A 23,178-nucleotide genomic window follows, 5' to 3' on the forward strand; every position below is an offset into this window, starting at 1 on the left:
TTCAAAATTGAAATGTTTTTGACGTATGAATCAACAAAAAATGATTTGTGACAAAATGAACAAAACCTAGTATAACAAACATGGACATACAAATATATGACAAGAAGAAGGCATACAATGTGTAATTAAACAAACTGATAACTTTTATAATTTTATCTATTAAATGAGAATGGAGACGGAGAATGTGCCAAGAAGACAACAACCCGACCAAAGAGCAAAAACAGCCTAAGGCCACATATGATATAGTTATTGATCAAAATAGCATACCTTATTTGGATATTTATTGTATCAAAATTTGCATTCTTTGATTCGTTTGCCAAAATGGGGTAAACAAAAATCACCATTTTCTTCTCCCTTTTGTCATGTTTAGGATTTAATTGTCAATCCTTTATAATGTACCCTCGACCATCGAACTGTTTTGCAGTGCAGTTAAAACCATATGTACAAATAAAATCACCGCAACAGTTCTTAACACATCTTTGTCTTCTGCAACTCAGACTGAGTTACTGACAACGGTATTTAATTGAAGGCTGTTTGGTTATGGAATAGTGTCGGGAAAAAACGAGAACTGGTATACCTGCGTTCTTGTAAATGGAACAATGAATCTTTGGTTGTGTCTTCTTTAAGTTGTTACTTTTGAAACTAAGTAGGGTTTTTGGTATTACACTCAGGTGGTTGACAATGCAATACAGCATGATGAACCTGTTCATAGTTCGACGTTGTTGTAGGGTTGACCATTGCAGTTGAAGAAAAAGGTTTGTTACACTTATTGTTAGGTGATAGTCGCCCATTACGGTATTGCGGCCCTACGTTGTACCATTTCCAGGTTATAAATATTGTTGTTTATGTATGGATCCCATATGATGCTGGCATACTCCATCTGTGGTCTTATGGGGATCTTATAGCAGAGTTCCTTTGTCTTGCGTGGGCACTGGTAGGTGTTGCAAGAAAGCCCTTCTGTTTTGAATTGTTTTATCATTTCTATGTGCGTACTCCAGTTAATTGTTTTGAGTATGTTTGCTCCCAAATGTTTTTCAATTCAACTTCCTTTAAGACATGGCTATACATTTTATATAGTTGTTTTAACATGTTTTCTCTTGTTGGTAATTTGTAGGACTTCGCATCTTTTAGGATGAAATTTCATTAGCAAGCCATTCGCCTATGCTTGTAGTGCCTCCATATATTCTTAGAGTAGGTCCATGTCTCTGTTACTTTTTATTTGCATGAACAGGACGCAATCATCGGCAAAAAGTCGAACTGATGATTTGTTGACGGAGTAATACGTTAAGGCATAGATGTATAGCAGCAATAGTATTTGACGTTGCCCTGAGGAACTCCAGACTGGACAGGTACATGGTTGGATCTTGCATTTTCGAGGACGACGTCATGTGCTCTCTCGTGTAGAAAATCTTTAATCGAGTAATGTAGATTGCCTCGTATTCCATAGTGATGCTATGTATGCATTGGTTGTAAACAGTATGTTTGTCCAGTGTTAAGTTTTATACAGAAAATAGTAGAACACAATCAGAATTGAATTTTACATAATTATATACATGGTATGTACACAACAATTATTGCTGAGATGCATTCATTTTCCTTCTTTCAGTGTAATTTTCGATTCCATCTACATAAATAAAATCGTCTTCACTTTCACTTGAACTGTCATTGGTGGATAGTAGATTTGGAAATTGGTCTCCAATAACTATGTCAGAATATATTGTCTTATCATCAATTCCGTGAATAATCACTGGACCAGGCAATTGTCGGTCCTCAAATACAATTTCTGCATAGTTCAAGTCAGCTTCAATAATCTGCAATCAAGACATACATTTGATATTATATGATAGGTAAATATGTATTGCGCCATATTTTTCAAACATACACGTATTGGTCAACGATCGCTTACTCACTTTAATTAAAACTAAAACTCTAATAAACAAAACAAAACAAAACATTCAAAGAAAACGACTTTATTTTAAATTAATATTGTAAATGTACTGTACATAAAAGAGAGGCGAAAGATACCAAAGGGACATGTAAACACATAAGTCGAAATTAACTGACAAAACCATGTCAAAAAACCTATTTCCTTTCTTTGCATAAAATCCTTATGAGCCAAAATCCTTCCAATTGGAATGAATTTAGTTCTTTTCCCAGAATGTGACCTACTGAGAAAAATTTTCACCGGGTTTGTACTTACCTGAGTAACACGACGGGTGCCACAGTCATGTGGAGCAAAATCTGTTTACCCTCCCGGAACATCCTGGATCACCACCGGCTTTTGTTGGAGTTCGTGTTGCCTAGTCTTTAGTTTTCTATGTTGTGTTTTGTATTTATACTATTGTTTGTTTTTAGCCATGTCGTTGTCATTTTATTTTGGACATATGAGTTTGAATATCTCTGATAGCTTTCGGCTCTCTTGATGATTACGCCAGACAATGAACAAAAGATGACACAGAATATGTAGATACTCTTTCAGAATGGATTAAGGCTGCGAGGTCGTTGGTACAAAATAAAGAACGCAATGAGTCTATTATCGTTCGTGTAAAATATATCTTTCGAGACCTAAATGTTGTCCAACATCTGTCTACCTCCTTGACAAACATGTTGTTGTCTCTGCAGATCAAGCATCAAATAAAGTTTTTTTTACATGATATAAATGGGTTAATAAGAGAATTAGTTATATGTAATGACATTTCGCTTGGAAACGAAACACTTTTTTTCACGACATATGACCAGTCAAAGATCTATTTTATGTACGATTTTTAATTTCAAACAAAAGAGCAGAACTGTATAATCTTTCACTTAACTGGATATTTAAATTATGTAAATGAAAGATGTTGATAAAAAAAAACTTAAACTATCTTGTTGGATATATGTAATCCATCTTTTTCTGCAAATGTCCATAACAAATTAAAAACAATACGTTATGAATTCCATGCGTCCGAAGCGATTTTCTGGTAAAATCTGACAACACCGAACGCTCCAATACATTAACCAACGGAACAACTGTCATATTCCTGATTTGGTTTTGCATTTTCCGCAGAAAATGATTGGTTAACCCTTGTTTTATAGCTAGCTAAACTTATCACTGAAAACTATATATACGGGCTAACTATTGTTCGTTATATTGACAAAAATAGTGTAAGCAACCAAACAGACGTGACAATAATTGGGATCCAGCAGCCAAAATTGTGTTAACATACATCATCGATATATAAAATAACAAAATTAAATATATATATATGTTAAATGTTTATTAAAAAGGAGTCACTAGCTAGATTCAACAGACATTTCCATTTGGTAAAACATGTCGTCTGATTTGACATTATGTGTCTTCGTTAAGAAAATTGTATTTTCAACGCTTTTAAGATATTCTGTTGACCAATGAAGTTTGATCTATTAGTGTCTTCTGACCTCTCTTATCTTAAACAGAAACCTCTGAAAAACTATATATATATATATGTATATAATAACATTGCACTCTGAAAATATAAGACATTTACCTTTGACATAGGTTCTACTGGTAATTTCTCAATTTTCTGAACTAGTGCACATTGCAAACTCTTTCCTAGAATGATTTAAAATTAAAAATGATGTAGAATGTCATAACGTACCTTATCGAAAAAAAAAAATAACAAAAATACCTAACTCCAAGGCAAATTTAAAAAGGGGAAGTCCATAAAAACTGAAAAAAAAACAAACGCTATCAATTAAAGGAACAAGTAAAAGGACAACTGCCATTTTTCTGACTTGATACATGCATTTTCAAAAGAAAATGGTGGGGTAAACCTCCCACTTGAAGTACAGTTGTTTATAGTTTTGTTATATTGACAAAATTCGGTGAGCAACCAAAACAGACATAATAGGTTAATGTGACCATAATTGGGATTCAGCGGCAACAAATTTGATATCTGTGATTATAAAATGTAACTGTATACTGTTTAGTTTTTAAATCCTTGTTCTCGATCAGGTTTTAGTTTATATCCGGAATAACACGGATACATTTTTAAATAAACAAGTAAAACACAAATCGTCATTACACAGTCACCGATCCGACTAAATCATACTAAAATGATATGAATACAAACACGTTAATTCGACTTCCCGGTTTGCTAAAAATAATAAAGACCTTATCGGTTTTACAAATAGAATGTGAAGCTATGAACATCGTATGTAATTGATTTTAATTATATCAAAGTATGTTCGAAGGTGGCATAATTCGTGAAAAGCAGACCCAAAATCCGGAATACAAGTAAATTGAGAAATCTGCGCTAGAGGAAAATGCAAACGTGTCCCGTTTTTCTAGTGCCTACATTTTACAGCATGTCTTGTTTTGTATGGACAAATACTGTAGTACCTCCCCTATTTCAGCACGTGTTCATGTATGAAATTTCTAACATTATCTACCTCTTAAATTGCTTATTAACGAAATAAGTTTTTTACCATCATTTTCGTTGTAAGTTTGCATCTGCATCTGGTATAGTTGATTATCATGCGAAGATGATGCTATTGGGTTATCAAGTTCTGCTTCACCTCGTCTGGTTTCTGGATCTAAACATTCAGCAGACTGGTACAGGCGGTTTTCAACGGAATTCCCTAGAAATTAAACATTAAAACAATAAACTTATCTTAAACCAAATAGTTTATATCATTGCAACCTTTAAAGTTATTTGTATTTTCGGTTTTCGCTAATATTCTATTTTATATACAAAACCCAAGATGTTTTACCCCCAAGTGTGACTGGGAAATAGAAGTATGGTCACTACATTTAGTCATCTTACAACTGGCGGTAAAACACTTGCCAAATAAAAACCAATGCCTCGAGTAAAGAGAGTGCCACGTTCTTCGCACGTTAAGATCCCATTCAACAATTCTTTGAGGGATCCATAAGTGGCCTGTTGCAAGGCTAAATTTGTGTCCCATCGATTTATCTTTATTTTTCAGTAGTCGTCCTCGACCTTCTTTCCAGTTGCCCTCTAATGCAGGACCTGCCTTTTGTATGTATTATTGATTTGTTGTCGTCCTGAAAATGCGTGAAACATTTGCCACTGGACGTTAAGCAACCGACAATCAATCAATCATTGTTAAATGTCGTACGGTGAACTTTAGTTGTTAACTTGTGTGTCATGTGGTTTCCTCTGGAGATTTGTCTCATTGTCAATCATACCACCTATTCTCATCTTCAAAATGAACGAAGGAGCTAAACAGTCAAGACGTTACCTTTCCTATTGATACACTTTATTTAAAAAAAATAACCGTTTACAAAGCTTTTTAAGGTGGCTCGGGTGTCTTCCTCCATCTTGGATTTTAAGGTAGCAGATAACAGTTGGTCTAAATCTTTGATGAAATGTGCAATTTTTTAGAGTAGTATGTAATTCATGTGAAAGACTTTTGATGTAAATATGGAAAAATATGTGTTTTATCATATTTACGGCTGTAATTTAAAAAAAAAAAAACACTATATATGTGTTTGATTCATTTCTTTCAACTTTGCAAAATAAGGGGAGATAACTCAGATAGTAGGGGAGATAATTCAGATAAAGTAATTTTTATAATAGAAAGTATTGTGAATTTACCTATTTTAATATATAGCAAGAAAACAAGTTCGGTGACCCCATTTTTTCTTTTTCTTATCTGAAAGCATGTTATAGGAGCTATCTTCGCACATTTTATCTTTTTTTTTATCATGTAGTTTTCTTTTTGTCACACAAAATTGGATTTTCCATGCATAATCTATACAAAATCTGACAATTTTGCACAACCTGTAGCTTGAAAAAAAGTCCGGTAACCCATACTTTTTATTATATTTTTGAAAAAAGCATGATAAAAACTTCTTTTTGACAAATTATTAAAATATACTATGGATTCTAATTAAGACGCCCCCGCCACCTGAAATACTTTATGCTAGTATGCAGTAGATAATGGATTCATTAAACTAAACAATTAATTGTGTTTTAATTGTACCTTGAGTATCCGATGCATATTCATCTTCAGTGCCACTAAAAGTAAAGTTAATATGTGTATAATTATTCAATAGCAATACTATTCCAAGGCAGAACATTTTCCAAATTTTCTCTTCAATCATTTTTTCCAGTGATATTCCTTCCTTAAAATACTGTAGACTGTCAATCCACAACAGTATAACTGATCATGTGTCACTTTTTAATTCGACAATGTCTGTGATGTAATGACCAACAACTGTCTGGACACTTTTTTGCTAAAATAGTTTATTACTAAAGATTTTTTTTATCTTCGGCATTCAATAAATTTGGATAAAAGTTACTTTGTTTCAAGCATCATCGGCGAAAAATAATGTGGTAATAGCAAATTAAATAAAAAAGAAATAATTCTTTCATGTCACGTTCAATGCTTATTTTCATATGGGAGGGCAGTATATTTGTCATTATCTTTACAATGAAATATTACTACTTCGGAATTGGTCATTAATTTCTATAGTAGAAAAGTAAAGTGTGGTATCCATTCATGACACGAAATCAGTACATGAACAGCAAAAAAAAAAAGCAAAGATACAGCGCTTTTGTTGCTGTTCTTCATCTATAGGCCTTCAACACGTAGAAAAACTCTATGAGTGGCGACATACGTATAAAATTAGCTTTATGTACATAATTGATCTTTAATAAATGTATATATCATTCAGTTTTCTCAGTTGTTCCACTCCATTCTCATATGATAGGAATGCAATATCTTTTCAATTACAACATACCTTATATTTGTTCCAAATGATCCTTTTGCTGTAAAAAAAAATATCAAGAAAAATTTCATTTTAATTTTTATCAAGAGAATTTCTATGACATTGTATAATTTTCCTTTTTGTTTCATGAACTCAAAATCGTATAGAAACTTTTATTTCGGATTAGCGGATCACATTTCAAGCAGGTACTTGAACTTAAATATTTTATGGGTAAAAATTATATTTTTTGGATCTTGTCGAAATAAGTGGCAGAACAGAAAAATCAAGTTGAAGAAAAATAGACAATAACATGGTCAAAAAGAAAAACGAAGAAACAGAATTTACAAAACACTTCACAGAAAAACAGTAAGGAGCAACACGAACCAAAGCAAAAACCCGGAAGTAACCCCCTTTTTATATTGTTCAATTGACACCATTTAATCAACAGTCGGAGGAATTGTATTTCGACAGACAATCGCCATCCTTATTAAAACCAACTGTTCACCTCAGATTGGAATTGCTAACTTATTTACTTATTTTCAAAGGCAAACTTCATACATAAGCCTCTCGGGAAAATGTAATGAAGCTCCCATTTACATTTTATTTCATGTTTCGCTTTAAACATGAATAATTCAAAGTTTGGTGACTATTTTCTTTCATTCTTTTGTGCATTTTTTCTAAATGATCTTTAAACAAAGGACACCACGGATATACACGGTCTGCTTCGTATCTTGATACACATCTACAATTGAAAAAGAGGGTCGGTTGAAAACTTTACTTTACGACAAAAGAGCTGATTTCAGCTTCCAAATTGTGAACTTCAAAAAAAGAGATTGATATTATAAACTTTCCATTTCTTTGTAGCAAGATTTCTTCATCAGCTCTTGCATATGGAGTTTATATCTCCGAGTTAATACGACATTCTAGTGACATGATATGTGCCACTTTTCATAACCACTATCCGGTCGTCCTTTCTTCGATCGTGACATACCTGAATGCATCTTATTATTGTATATTTTCTTGCAATGAGTACCGCAATGGTTGAAGTGCTTACCCTTACGGGAAACCTTAATTCACCCCGGTTTTGATTTGTGTTCGTGTTAATCAATCTTTGGTTTTCAATGTTGGGTTTTGTTATTGTTGCTTACCTTGTCGTCGATTTTCTTTTTGGCTAGGTGTTGTCATTTTTTTTTTTTGTTATTGGTTTTTTTTGGAATAATGATTTTTGGTTGCCCGCTTGGTACCTTCACTTTTTTTATTGGTATATACCTTTAGATTATAATTTAGGTCCTTTCAGCAATACCATTACTGGCAAGTTAAAAAAAAGAGATATAAGATATTGCTTTCATCCGTATCTTATCGCTTTATTATGTCATGTACGCTCATCTCTAGATTATATTTATTTTATATACAATTAATTACTGCATTTTTTTCCAAACAATTACCCTAGTTTTAAAGCAGGTGGCCTTATTTCGTTGATGTGTTCATTTCGAATATCAGCAGTTTCGTAAATTTAAAAACGTTCATTGATAGACTCATATAAACGTAAAATTTCAATATCGCTTTTGAAATACAATGTAAGGTTTAACTAACATATACTATTTACCTTTCTGTTTTATGTACAGAAAAATTCCAATTCCAATAGTTAAACACAATCCAATCGTGGTAACTACTGGTAGTGCAATTAGTTTTCTATGCAAAGTAGACTCTTCTTGTGATACCTCTGGATGAATGAAATGATAAACAATAAAAATAAATGAAATAACACTTTTAATTATATACTTAGTAGTAAATACAGATAAATTGTATGTGTAATACAGTCATTGGCAAGCGTGCTGTATCAGTCACCCGTGATGATATCGATATCAGCACGATTGCAAAGGCTTTATCACACCTTTAATCTGTATGACGTCACGTCATCGATTGCAGTTACTGTTGCAAAGGCTTTATCAAACCCCTAACCTGTATGACGTCAAGTCAAACCTCTAACTGTATGACGTCATTTCAAATCCCCTTATATGTATGACGTCATGTCACATAAAAAACATCTACGTGAGGTACATGTATATAATAAAGTGTATATGATATGGCTTTTTCAATATCACACACCGTATCAACCCCAACCAATATAATCCCTCGAGCAGAGCTCTTGGGATTATATTGGTGTCTTGGGTTGATACGGATGTGATATTGAAAAAGCCATATGATATTTTCTATATAAATTTTATACCACGAAGACCTTTTCATATGTTTCTTCGTATGAAACGATATAACCCAAATCTGTGAAAGTCACAAACATGTATTGGCACTTCAACGCGTATGAGCCATTTGACCAAACTAGACATAAAATAATAACCAAATCCATCTACGGTCAACTTTGCTTGAGGGAGTTGTAACTTTAGTTTTTTTTACTAATTTCTTAGTTTATCAACGGCGAATTAAAAAAAGGTATGTTAATAATCATTTCAGAACTTATGCACTGAGTACTGAGCTGATGCTACACTTGGGTTCCAGTGCCAAAAAATGAAAATAACATTGTACAATTTTGGTGCGCCGAAAAAGCTTTTCAGGAACGCCCAAACTAAACACTTTGAAAGCCAAGAATTTATAGAAAATGGATACGTAAGGAGTTATACGGTTAATGAAGTAAATTGAAAGAGATTGTCTTTGATTGTGAATACGTTCTAAGATGTTAATAGATGCAGGACGTACTACAAAGACACCAACGTGCAATTTCATCCTCAACTTATGTATTTTGCAATCTAAATCTAAATGCTTTGCAAAAATATTCTTTTTTAAAGAGTATGCTGCTTTATACAATAGAACTTGTTTGCAGCTAAGCTGGTGTCCAGTATATAAGTAGGAACAGATTTAGGAGACACTTACGTGGTGTCACGAAAGCAACGTAATCTGTTTTATTACTATCTCCTTTCTTGTTTTTAGAAAATATGCAAATAAAATATGCTGTGTTTGGAGACAGGTTATCTAAACTGTGGTCCATTTTCTCCTCTTTAGTTTCCTTTTCAGGTACTCTTACTGTAAAGTTCAAACTGAAGTCTGTTCCAAATTCTAAGAAAAATTCTTGGTCGAAACCTCCATTGAAACCTGGAATCCATGACACGGTTACTATCTGTCCTGTTGCTTTAACTGAAACATTTGATGGTGGTTCCGGGCAACCTGTAAATGTAATTTGTAACAGAAAACAAAATAATAAAATAGTTTCGTGAGCAGTAGTTAGAAACAGCTTTTTAAAACTAATAAAATTGATTGTAATAAAGGGAAGAAGAACTAGTTCTGGATGAAATCTAACACATGAAGTTCAACTTTAAGATAAAAACGACACGTCGTTTTTGCTTTCTGAGGCGTTCAAGCTATTGTTTAACAGTGAGTATTCTTGTCTATGTTCATCTGTGAAAGCACTTTGCGTTACTTTTGATTTTTTTCGTGCATTTCTTTACACGATATACTAGTTTTATAAAAATTTATTTTCATGAATTATTTTTCCTCTTTATATGTTAACAAATCTGCAGTAATCAAACATGTTTGTAGTATATTTATAAAAATATGCAGCTAATTTCTTTTTTAAATATTCATTTTAAGATTTTGAGTTAACTTACTTTCAGATTGTACTCGTACGTAGAAGTAATTACATCCTACATCGTTGCGTGCTTCCACAATGTAGCTCGTGAAATCGTTTGCTGATGTCAAATGCAGGTGAAAAGTAAATTGTATTCCAGCAACTCTTATTTTTACCCCATAAAATGTATCATGTGTGGTTATATTTTCTATCGTTGGCTTAACCCCAACAGTCGCACCATTCTTTTTAATTATAAAAACTTGGCTATTATAGAGTTTATCATAAACTTTAATGGTTAATGTGACTATTTTTCCATATTGTCCAATTTGAACTGGTGTATTGTCTGCAACAAAGACTGGTGATACTGGAATAAATAAAACATATTTGTCAAGGTAAATCTGAGTATTCACACGAAACTCAATGACTTCAATTTCAATTGAATTATTTGATACATTCAACCCAGTTGTCTATATATGCTTAAAAATTTCTTATAAGTAACTCAATAACCAAAACATAAACTTCATGTTATTTGTCAAAACGTTTTTATCGTCATATATCAGATTCATAAATCGTTGTAAGGTTGCTACCTCATAATTCAAATAATATGACTGACAAAAAGGAGTGAAACCAATCAAAGTGAATCTAGTTTGGTCGATAGGATTTCATCGCCTGCTATGCAAACAGCGAACCCTAATGAGCAAGTGCCAAATTTATGTGATAATGTGAACGCTAACTGGTTTCATTTAGATCGATTCAAATTTAGATCGAGTCAAAAAATGCATGGTGTGAACGTGGTCTTATTTACAGGCATGGTCAAACGAGTCTGTAGGCTGACTGTAAATTATCTGAACATTTCTAGTCGACCTCATAATTATTTCAAACATTTTAATAGATGTCACTCAACTTTGGTCTATTTACTTTCGTTTTTCGTGCATTTTCAAAGTCATGTCATTTTTCAACCAGGCCCAGAAATATGAAACATAGAAGGCCCTGCGGTTACATTCAATTTCAGAAGCGGATTTAGAGGGAGAGGCAGCCCGGGTTTCCCTTATAAAGGCTACATTTATGGTTAATGCAGACTTTTTACCTAGTGCACACCAAACGTTGTGTAGTTTGGGGATCCCCGGGCACCCCCTTTTTAAAATTTATCCTGGAACCGCATTTGAATTTGTTCGCTTATTTGTTCTTTGGTCTTTGAAACCACATCTCATTAATTTTATATGATGGTCCCATAAAAAATGTCGAAAATGTGTATATTTCATTTTTTTTTCTAGCTTCTCTCATGCGATAGCAGTACCTTTTTGGTCACTATTTATGTGTTGCGTCTAAAAACGAATTGTAACACTTAATAGTGACTGAACAGGTTTAACAAATACTTCTCAAGAAACAGAAAAGAAGACAACTTGGAACAGCACCAGACTATTCATGAATAAAAACTCAGATCGGAATAGCAAGGACGATATGTTAGTTACACGTTCTTGGGAATAGGAAGGAAAGCTATACTGCAAATAACGCAAATTTATATCAGGGTTTATCTGGGTTTATCTGTTTTTTCGTATATTTTCTATTCAAATTTTCACACAATCGTTCAAAAAAACTAATCTAACTTTACTGAAAATTTCAAACAATGACAAGTGTTTCATTCACAAAAATGTTTGTGCGTAAAAAAATCACGCATGATTTTGTGAATGAAAGGGAAAGTATATCCTTACGCGCACTCACGCATGTCAATTGCGAACTAACCTAATGTTTTTTTTTCATCACGACCAGTCCACTAATACTGACATTAACAGCGAGTACACATCAAAGGAAAAATGCACAAATTACCGATAAATATCTATATTACGCATTGCAAAATCATATAACGATACGAATCACATTTAAAATAAGGACTTGACTTGACGAGTCGGCCTCTAGATGTTATTGTCTTTAACTTCCCTTCTGAAGTAACTATACCTTACTTAGTTTTATCATGGTACTATTTTTGATTGAAAGAGGTCTCTTTTATATATATTTTGATTTTAATCTATGAAAATGACACTCTGCGACTTGCATACTATCATAATGCATATGCATTGTCGTTTTAGATCTACATTGTAAAGATTTTTTTAACCATTTGCGTTAACTTGCCCTTGACTGGATGCGCGTGTAAATATATTACATGCATCATAACAAAATTTCGAGGAAAATGAACAGTTATCTTAAAACTTGATTACATAGGTAATATCTGAGTTTGAAAAGCATACATTTATACTTTAACATGGTTCACACCAAACAATACAACATGCTTTTGATTAAAATGCGTCTAATAGACTGCATCCATTCAGAGGAAAACAAAGCTTTAAGAATGCAACCACATAGATAAATTTAGAAATGAAAGATACATTCTTTCCATATTTGGAACATTATACATCCACAAAAAAAATATAGTATGAATGAATGAACAACGTCGAGAATGTGACCTATTATAATTTCTGACCGACATATTACAATGTAATCCAGGTATTAAAATTACAAATTTAAGTGTTAATTATACGTAAACTTTAAGGTAAAGTGTCTTGTACGTATAAGATTGTAGTGTGTATTTTGTAGGATTAGTGTCAAGCTATTCAGCAATTCTCATCCTGTAATTCTCTTTATAAAAAGCTATCCTGGAATTCGTAATCCTGCAATTGCGTTTGGAAAACTACTTGAGCGACAATTTTATTTTTCTTTAAAATCATAGTTTTTGACTTTTTTGTTCGAAAACAAGATTTATATAGAAAATCAAAGATTTTTATATCCCATTAAATAAATTCTAACTTTAGTTTGCAGATTTCTAACTCATATTTACGGTTTTGTAATTAGCATTTACAATAACAAAAATCATGATGACGATTCAAAAAAGTATTATCTGTTAAGTCCAGGATGTGATTCGTATAAACGCATGTTTAACCCACATTAACGATTTTCAAAACTCATATTAACAACTAAAATTATAGGATTTTGATGAAAAATACATTTTTATGGTATACCGACAATACAACTTCTATTTGAAACTGGGTCACCCACTTTCCAACCCATTGCCTCGGCAGTTCTGTATGGCTAGGGATTATAGACTCTACTCTAATACATAGCTATTGGATAGTACTACAGCAGGAGGGTAAGAATTTCTTGGTTAAGCATTCTTAAAGGCCGAAAATTTCGTCCGAAACATGGAAATAAAGCCAAATTCGGTAAAATACGCATTGGGGACACCCACTTTCCGACCCATTGCCTCGGTAGTTCTTTATGACTAGGCATTATAGACGCTGCCCTAATAAATAGCCATTGGACAGTACTACAACGTGAGGGTAAAGAATTTCTGGGGATAGCATTCTTAAAGGCCGACAATTTCGTCCGTAACACGGAAAAAAGTCAAATTTGATACAATACGCATTGGTGTCACCCACTTTCCAACCCATTGCCTCGGCAGTTCTGTATGGCTGGGGATTATAGACTCTACTCAAATAAGTAGCTATTGGATAGTACTACAGCGCCGGAGGGTAAAGAATTTCTGGGGTAAGCATTCTTAAAGGCCAAAAATTTCGTCCGAAACATGGAAATAAAGCCAAATTCGATAAAATACGCATTGGGGACACCCACTTTCCGACCCATTGTCGCGGTAGTTCTTTATGGCTAGGGATTGTAGACTCTACTCTAATAAATAGCTATTGGATAGAACTACAGCAGGAGGGTAAAGAATTTCTGGGATAAGCATTCTCAAAGGCCAAAAATTTCGTCCGATACATGGAAATAAAGCCAAATTCGATAAAATACGCATTGGGGACACCCACTTTCCGACCCATTGTCGCGGTAGTTCTTTATAACTAGGGATTATAGACGCTGTCCTAATGAATAGCCATTGGACAGTACTACAACGTGAGGGTAAAGAATTTCTGGGGTAAGCATTCTTAAAGGCCGAAAATTTCGTTCGTAACACGGAGAAAAAAAAGTCAAATTTGATACAATACGCATGGGGGTCACCCACTTTCCAACCCATTGCCTCGGCAGTTCTGTATGGCTAGGGATTATAGACTCTTCTCTAATAAATAGCTTTTGGATAGTACTACAGCAGAAGGGTATAGAATTTCTGGGGTAAGCATTCTTAAAGGTAAAAAATGTCGTCCGAAACATGGAAATAAAGCAAAAGTTACATGTTCGTGGGTTTTTAATTTCGTGGATCTTAAGAAAAAACCACAAATAGTGCAGAATTGAAACTATTAGAAACGAAGATTACAAATGTCTCGATTGAAGGAAATTGCAAAGTAAACATTTAAATTGTTGCATCGGTGTAGTGATGACACTTATTAACCTGAGATCGAGTGGTAAACAGATGAAAGACCATCAAAGGTGTTAATTAGGCCATAAACATGTCACTTAAAGAAATCAGTTACATAAAAAATGCTATAAATGTACATTGAATTGTAAAATTAATTCCTATCAAAAGCAAGCCCAGCATGAAATTGTTATTTCCTGTACAAGAATTATGATGATATAAAATTAACACTTTATCATAGCATATCATCACCGGAAATCTGACTTTCATCGATCAAAAATATTTTTTATGAGAATTAAACGAGTTGTACAGCTTAGGTTTTTAAAGATCAAATGGGTATACTCCTACTTGCAGTTGTAGTTCATAGTGCATTTGCCCTGCGACTACTATTTTAGTAGTCTCAGATTTGCCGATATTCAATGTATTCTCTACATGGGAATCTTTTAATGTCTTGATTTGGACAACAGTTGTTATATTTCGTTGGACACTTAAATTCGTGGATGACTTTATCCACGAAAACCACGAAAATTGGTTCCCCACGAATAAAAGTACTTTCACAATAGCCATTGGACAGTACTGCAACGTGAGGGTAAAGAATTTCTGGGGTAAGCATTCTTAAAGGCCGAAAATGTTGTCCGAAACATGGAAATGAAGCCAAATTCGATAAAATACGCATTAGGGTCACCCACTTTCCAACCCATTGCCTCGGCAGTTCTGTATGGCTAGGGATTATAGACTCTATAAAACATAGCTACTGGATAGCACTACAGCAGGAGGGTAAAGAATATCTGGGGTAAGCATTCTTAAAGGCCAAAAATGTTGTCCGAAACATGGAAATAAAGCCAAATTCGATAAAATACGCACTGGGGACACCCACTTTCCGACCCATTGTCGCGGTAGTTCTTTATGGCTAGGGATTATAGACGATGCACTCATGAATAGCCATTGGACAGTACTACAACGTGAGGGTAAAGAATATCTGGGGTAAGCATTCTTAAAGGCCGAAAATTTCGTCCGTAACACGAAAAAAAAAGTAAAATTTTATAATATACACATTGGGGTCACCCACTTTCCAACCCATTGCCTCGGCAGTTCTGTATGGCTAGGGATTATAGACTCTACTCTAATACATAGCTATTGGATAGTACTACAGCAGGAGGGTAAAGAATTTCTGGGGTAAGCATTTTCAAAGGCCAAAAATGTTGTCTGAAACATGGAAATAAAGCCAAATTCGATAAAATACGCATTGGGGACACCCACTTTCCGACCCATTGTCGCGGTAGTTCTTTATAGCTAGGGATTATAGACGCTGCCCTAATGAAAAGCCATTGAAAAGTACTACAACGTGAGAGTAAAGAATTTCTGGGGTAAGCATTCTTAAAGGCCGAAAATTTCGTCCGTAACACGGGAAAAAAAGTCAAATTTGATAATATACGCATTGGGGTCACCCACTTTCCAACCCATTGCCTCGGCAGTTCTGTATGGCTAGGGATTATAGACTCTACTCTAATACATAGCTATTGAATAGTACTACAGCAGGTGGGTAAAGAATTTCTGCGGTAAGCATTCTTTAAGGCCAAAAATTTCGTCCGAAACATGGAAATAAAGCCAAATTCGATAAAATACGCATTGGGGTCAACTACAGCGGGATAGTACGCCATAAGTAACATTAATTTATGATTTCTTTGCTTGCCATACATTGATTACAAAAACTGAACCCACCATTTTATTATATTCAAGCGCCAACCACTAACACAAAAAATGCGTAATACACTCGTTCAGCTTTATTTTTACAAGACATTTGCTATAATACAGATAATATCAGTTACTCATTCAACTTAGACATATTGTTATTTTTTGGAAACTACTTTACAGGATGCCGAGAGTATGGAAGGTCATTTCCCAGTATGACTGCCAAAAAATTATATAATGAAAACATTATTAGATAACACTACATTTAGATATAATCTGATTTTTTGGCGTAAACATTACTAAGATGCAAACTTTCGAATCTTTGTAATATAGAATGTGTTTGATTTGATTTGATTTGATTTTTGGTGATTTAACGCCACTTTTAAGCACCGCTTTTGGTCTATTTCGTGGCGGCCAGTTTTTATTGGTGGAGGAAGCCGGAGTACCCGGAGAAAAACCCCGACCTTCGATAGGAAAACTGACAATCCTAGTCAATTAAGATAGTATGTGTTTGATGAAGATGCGTATTTTATTGAATTTGGCTTTATTTCCATGTTTCGGACGAAATTTTCGGCCTTTAAGAATGCTTACCCCAGAAATTCTTAACCCTCCTGCTGTAGTACTATCCAATAGCTATTTATTAGAGTAGAGTCTATAATCCCTAGCCATTCAGAACTGCGAAGGCAATGGGTCGGAAAGTGGGGACCCAAATGAGCATATTATCAAATTTGAATTTTTTTCCGTGTTACGGACGAAAGTTTCGGCCTTTAATAATGCTTAACCCAGAAATTCTTTACTCTCAGGTTGTAGAACTGTCCAATGGCTATTCATAAGGGCAGCGTCTATAATTCCTAGCTATAAAGAACTACCGCGACAATGGGTCGGAAAGTGGTTGTCCCTAATGCGTATTTTATCGAATTTGGCTTTATTTCCATGTTTCGGACGATATTTTCGGCCTTTAAGAATGCTTACCCCAGAAATTCTTTACCCTCAGGTTGTAGTACTATCCAATAGCTATTTATGAGAGCAGGGTCTATAATCCCTAGCCATACAAAACTGCCGAGGCAATGGGTCGGAAAGTGGGGACCCCAATGAGTATTTTATCAAATTTGACTTTCTTTCCGTGTTACGGACGAAATTTTCCACCTTTAATAATGCTTACCCAAGACATTTTTCACCCTCAGGTTGTACTGTCCAATGACTTTTCATTAGAACAGCGTCTATAATCCCTAGCCATAAAGAACTACCGCGAAAATGGGTCGGAAAGTGGGTGTCCCCAATGCGTATTTTATCGAATTTGGCTTTATTTCCATGTTTCGGACGAAATTGTCGGCCTTTTAGAATGCTTACCTCAGAAAATATTTTACCCTCAGGTTGTGGTACTATCCATTAGATATTTATGAGAGCAGAGTCTATAATCCCTAGCCATACAGAACTGCCGAGGCAAATGGTTGGAAAGCGGGTGTCCCCAATGAGTATTTTATTAAATTCAATTATCTCAGGTTGTAGAACTGTCCAATAGCTATTTATTAGGACAGCGTCTATAATCCCTAGCCATAAAGAACTACCGAGACAATGGGTCGGAAAGTGGGTGTCCCCAATGCGTATTTTTTTTTTTCGAATTTGGCTTTATTTCCATGTTTCGGACGAAATTTTCGTTCTATAAGAATGCTTACCCAAGAAATTCTTCACCTTCTCGTTGTATACAATAGTACAGTCCAATAGCTATTTATGAGAACAGAGTCTATAATCCCTAGCCATACAGAACTGCCGAGGTAATGGGTCGGAAATGTGAGTTATGAAGTTTCAAATAGAAGTTGTATTGTCGGTATACCATGAAAAAAAATATTTTACATCAAAATTCTATATTTTGAGTCGTTAATATGAGTTTTGAAAATCGCAGGTGGGTTAAACATTCGTAAATACGAATCACACCCTGGACTTAACAGATAATACTTCGTTTGAATCGTCATCATGATTTTTTTAATTGTAAATGCTAATTACAAAACCGTAAATATGAGTTAAAAATCTGCAAACTAAAGTTAGAATTTTGTTAATGGGATATAAAAATCTTTGATTTTCTATATAAATCTTGTTTCGAACCAAAAAGTCAAAAACTATGATTTTAAAGAAAAATAAAATTGTCGCTCAAGTAGTTTTCCTAACGCAATTGCAGGATGACGAATTGCAGGATAGCTTTTTATAAAGAGAATTGCTGGATAGCTTGACACTAGTTGTACTCTTTGATCGCATTTTTCTGTTTTAATGAATAAGAATGTAACTTATGTGCTTAACATAGAAAATAGATTTTTTTATATTAAATTCCATCGTTTATCCCTCGACGATGGAACATTGTAAACACAGGGCCCCATGTGCATACTTCCCTAGGTTGTACAAGATTCAAGGTAAATTGTATTCAGGTGTTTTCCAATAAATGTATTTCAAGTCTTAAAAAAATGTAAGATCACTAATGCTACCCTTAAATATTGTCGTTACCGCAATCCCGTCCTCTTTTCCTCGAATGTGACCTTCCTACAGAATTAGACTTTGTACTCACATGAGCAACACGATGGGTGCCACATGTGAAGCAGGATCTGCTTACCCTTCCGGAGCATCTGGGATTACCCTCGTTTTTTTTTTGGTGGGGATCGTGTTGCTCAGTCTTTAGCTTTCTATGTTCTGTTTTGTTTACTGTTGTGTGTCTTTTGGTCGTTTTTCGTTTTTTACAATGACGTTGTCAGATTGTTTTCGACTTATGAGTTTGAATGTCCCTTAATTTTTGTATATTTCGTCTCTCTCTTGAAATGTTGCTGCATTATTTCAATACTTGATTCTGTTTAAGCTTAGAGTCGGTTACTAACTTGGAAACAATTGTATGATATCTTGCAAATTATGAAATTCAACTTTCTTATGCTCTCCATAGAAATTAAATACTGACTGAACCTATCAAAGGTTATTTGAAAATGTCTGTTGCAACATTTAAAAAGCAGTAACAACTTGTCAATGATTTTCTTAAATACCAATGATACCCAAAACCAATTAAAAATAATTAGCCTGATATATGCAAATATATCACTTACAAACGCTAGATCAGAATGCAACAATCCACTGGAGGCAATGCAAGCACGTGACAACGAGTCCACCGAGGCCATTCTATTTAATTGTCTTTCAACCGGATAATTAACTTTGTAATGATAATTTCAAACGCGGTGCAAAGTTTAAGCACGAGTCAGGGAATGATGTTCTGTGTGATTGTGTTACTTCTAATTTGTTTTCTATGTTGATAAATGAGTAAGTCTTTAAAAAATGGCTCATAAATTGTATTGTAGATTTTCTACTTCCAAAAAATGTACATTTTTATTGTGTTTTTGGTGCTTTTAATTTTCATTCACATACACTCTTACCACTTGATTCAATGCAAACTTGACCTTCTTGACTAAACTTCCCTTTTTGATTTGAGACACCATTAGATACAGTACACACGTAAATACCGTCGTCTTCATTTGCTTTCCTGATCTGAGATTTGTTTATAATAAGTTGACCTTCCGGTGTTCCATGGATACCACGAATGTGTTCATTGAATTCTGATCTGTGTTCCCAATCATAAAATGTATAATTGTCTGGTGTTCCATAGGGAATGCAAAGAAGCGTTATTCTTTGTTCTGTAATTGCATAGGCTACTTTAACATCTGGAGGATCTATAAAATGTCAAATAAATGTCAGGCATTCATTAATAAATGGGATGTGCTGTACGAATTTTGATCAGAATCATAGAATTACCCTTATCAAACAGTAATTTGGTTCACAAAGTACTTTATAGAAAACAAAATACTGAGCCACACAAAGCCAGCCAAAACCTCGGGGTGCTATCAGATACTCTCATGTGATCTGAATTTCGTAATTTTTGCTTTGATTTAAAAGTTTCTGGTAAGTATTATGTATTCACAAAATAAGAAGCCATGTACCTTTGATGAGATTTGTGGCCTCTTTAAAACAAATCCGTCCATTAAGAACATGCAATGACCATATAACGTAATGCTATTTTAATGCAATGCAATTGTTCATGTTATAATTCAAGTACTAGCAATTTAAAACGCCTTTATTTTTTTATTTTTAATGTATGTATCATCAAGTGTACCTAATTTAATTTGGAAAAATACATGGACTTTTTCAGTATCGAACTGGTCATCATCCAGAGTCCCATTTTAGCCGAGGTATTTGAAATGGGTCAACGAACGATAACTGGATAGATGAAGAAAGGGTCATGTAATATACTTCCACTGCTAGTTTCCAGGTAAGTACATCATATACATCAAACTGATATAATATTTCTATTTTTCAAAGTGATAACAAGACCAATATCGAAATGTTCATATGTGTGCAAGTATAAATATATTTGAAGTTACGATTTTTTCAGGTTGTGTAGATAGAACGCAGGCTGATATTTAATATAAGAAATTATAAAAAATGTTATTATCTATTCAAATCTTCCACCAATCTTAGCAATTATTGAATATATGTGGAAATAGTCTTCGCCTTTGGCTTCATATTTCAAACTTGAACAATGAATTAAAACTGAAATGTGTTTATACTTCAACACAGTTAGCATTCAATCATTTTCGATGTTTGACGTGCTATTATGGCATTCATCTATGACGTCAATATCGATGTATACGAATGTATCGTTTCTTTTTTTGTACTGTTTTATAACAAAAATAATTACATGTATATCATGTATATGCAGCTGAAAATTTTATAAAATTGTTTTATAATTTAACATATCAGACGACCGGAATTGGCACTCAATAGGGAACAACGAAAGGCCCTAATAAAGGGCTACCAAAGAGGGTTGCACGAGGTGAACTTGATAAAGGTTGTTCGGCCCTGAAGTCTTGGATAAGTAAGGATAAGACTACATAAATTACTCACATAAAACATTGATGGCAATTGAGGAATTCGATTTTGCAATGATATTTTCTGCAAAACACGTGTAATTTCCGGTATGGTTTCTATATACCGAATTAATCGGAAGGCAGAAATCTTTATTGAGTTCATCAAAATAAGTTGTACCGTTTTGTCTCCAAAACAAAATTTCATGATTGTTTCTTAACCATGCTATGTAATGTACGTGTGGATTACTGTTTGAATGGCAACACAATTCCACAGATTCACCTTCAGTAATTGATCCTTTATTCCGCTGAATAATCGTCAAGTAAGGTCTATCTATTGTAAAAAAATAAATGACGATTAACCTTAAGTATTCAAAGATGAATAAATCATATCATAAATATCTGTTTTCATAATGCAAAAATTCTTGTGAATTTTATATCAATTTCATCGAGTGTTGTACAGCTGCAGAAGCCAATAACATAGAAAATAATGTGGAAAGAAGAAAGTATGAAAAGAAATACAACGTTCAGATCTCTCTATCTTACTGATTTTACATAGAAGTCAATCATTAATTGAGATGTATATTTAAAAACTACTTTATTCCGATTTTTTTTTATTCCGTTATAACGCATCGGTTCACTACCCTCTATAAGCATGTTTAACAAAGATGAATGTGTCTCCAAGAATTTTTTAGTTTAAGTTATACCTTAATAACATAAAGTTTCAACTATGTCATAGATATTTTAATTTCTATAATAACATAACATTGATGTTTAATAAGAAATCCATCATTTTGAGTTGCAAACAAATGTTCGTTGGAACGTTATGCGTTTATATGTATTTAGCTTTCCAAATGTTTTGTCTCGAGAATACCTGTTAAAGTTAACTCTTTCTATGCACCGAAATCCGTATTGTACCTATGTATAAAAGGCGATATAGCGTAGCCAAAAAAAAAAACAACAGCCAACACACATACGTACACATCTTATTCTTAAAGAATATTATGTTCATTGGAAATCTGCATGTTTATATGGTCTGAACATCAAATGCATAAACTATTGGTATGAATAGAATAACCAGCATATTATTTTCATATTTAAAACTTACATTTATAGTCGTATATAATGACTTACATTGTATATCTAAGTATATTGTCCGAGACAGTGGAGATATCAACAAATCACTAACGGCATAACATGACATGTTTTGCATATGATCGAATGTAGTTGGTGTAAACTGATACAGCAGAGTGTCACTACTACCATTTGTAACAGTCTGACCCTCTTTACTCCAAATTAAAGTTGCTGATGGTATACCATTATTTACAGTGCATGTCAAGTTTATCTGAACTCCCTCTTTTCCATATATTATATTTTTCTCTGTAGCATTAATTATTTTTAAATTGGTCGGTGGTCCTTTGTAATATAAAGTATTATTCACTTGTTAAATGAAAGTATACAATATTTAATAAGTCAGATGAATATGTATTAAATTATGTTGAAGTTGTATGCTTATTGTTTTACTTGCACTTTAGACCGTTAATAATCATTATTTTCACCTACAATATATTTACGTTTGGTGGACATGTTTTAATAATTAGTATATTCATATCTTGACCTATATTAAGAAATTAACATTAATCGAAGAACTAAACTTTCATGGAGTAAAGGTTCCTTATGTTAACATTTAAGTTACCCCTTCCAAGATTTAACGGACTCCGTCATGATTTTGCTTACCGATATAGCATATCTTTGTCAGAAAAAAGCAAGTACATCTTCCACTTGGTGTACTAACAATGGCACTCTATTCTTTTCTCAAAATTGCACCTACGAGTGTAACTTTTCATCAAATTTTCGTCACCATGACGGGTTTGAATACATATAGCATCAAGTTATTTGATTTGCTTGGGTTTCAGAGTGGATGGTTTTAACAAAGCATATTTAACACATCACTGCAAATGCGCTGTTTTCGTAACTTCTGCATGATGATGTTAACGATAGGCTAAATATGGATTCTACCACTGCATTG

General features: G+C 33.7%; 1 protein-coding gene across 1 annotated transcript; it reads right to left on the minus strand.

The window, feature by feature from the left end:
* Window positions 1-22,558, minus strand: LOC127736616 (synaptogenesis protein syg-2-like). Its single transcript, XM_052247170.1, has 11 exons — window positions 22,284-22,558; window positions 21,190-21,483; window positions 19,665-19,958; window positions 10,312-10,635; window positions 9,581-9,871; window positions 8,301-8,417; window positions 6,728-6,755; window positions 5,968-6,002; window positions 4,447-4,599; window positions 3,507-3,571; window positions 1-1,811 (listed from the first exon to the last, which is right to left on the minus strand). Exons 1-11 carry the CDS (start codon window positions 22,360-22,362, stop codon window positions 1,572-1,574), a joined length of 1,920 nt encoding a protein of 639 aa, XP_052103130.1. The 5' UTR covers window positions 22,363-22,558; the 3' UTR covers window positions 1-1,571.
* Window positions 22,559-23,178: the final 620 nt, after the last annotated feature.

The sequence above is a fragment of the Mytilus californianus genome, unplaced genomic scaffold (genome assembly GCF_021869535.1).
Source record: "Mytilus californianus isolate M0D057914Y unplaced genomic scaffold, xbMytCali1.0.p SCAF_34, whole genome shotgun sequence".
NCBI classification, from domain to species: domain Eukaryota; kingdom Metazoa; phylum Mollusca; class Bivalvia; order Mytilida; family Mytilidae; genus Mytilus; species Mytilus californianus.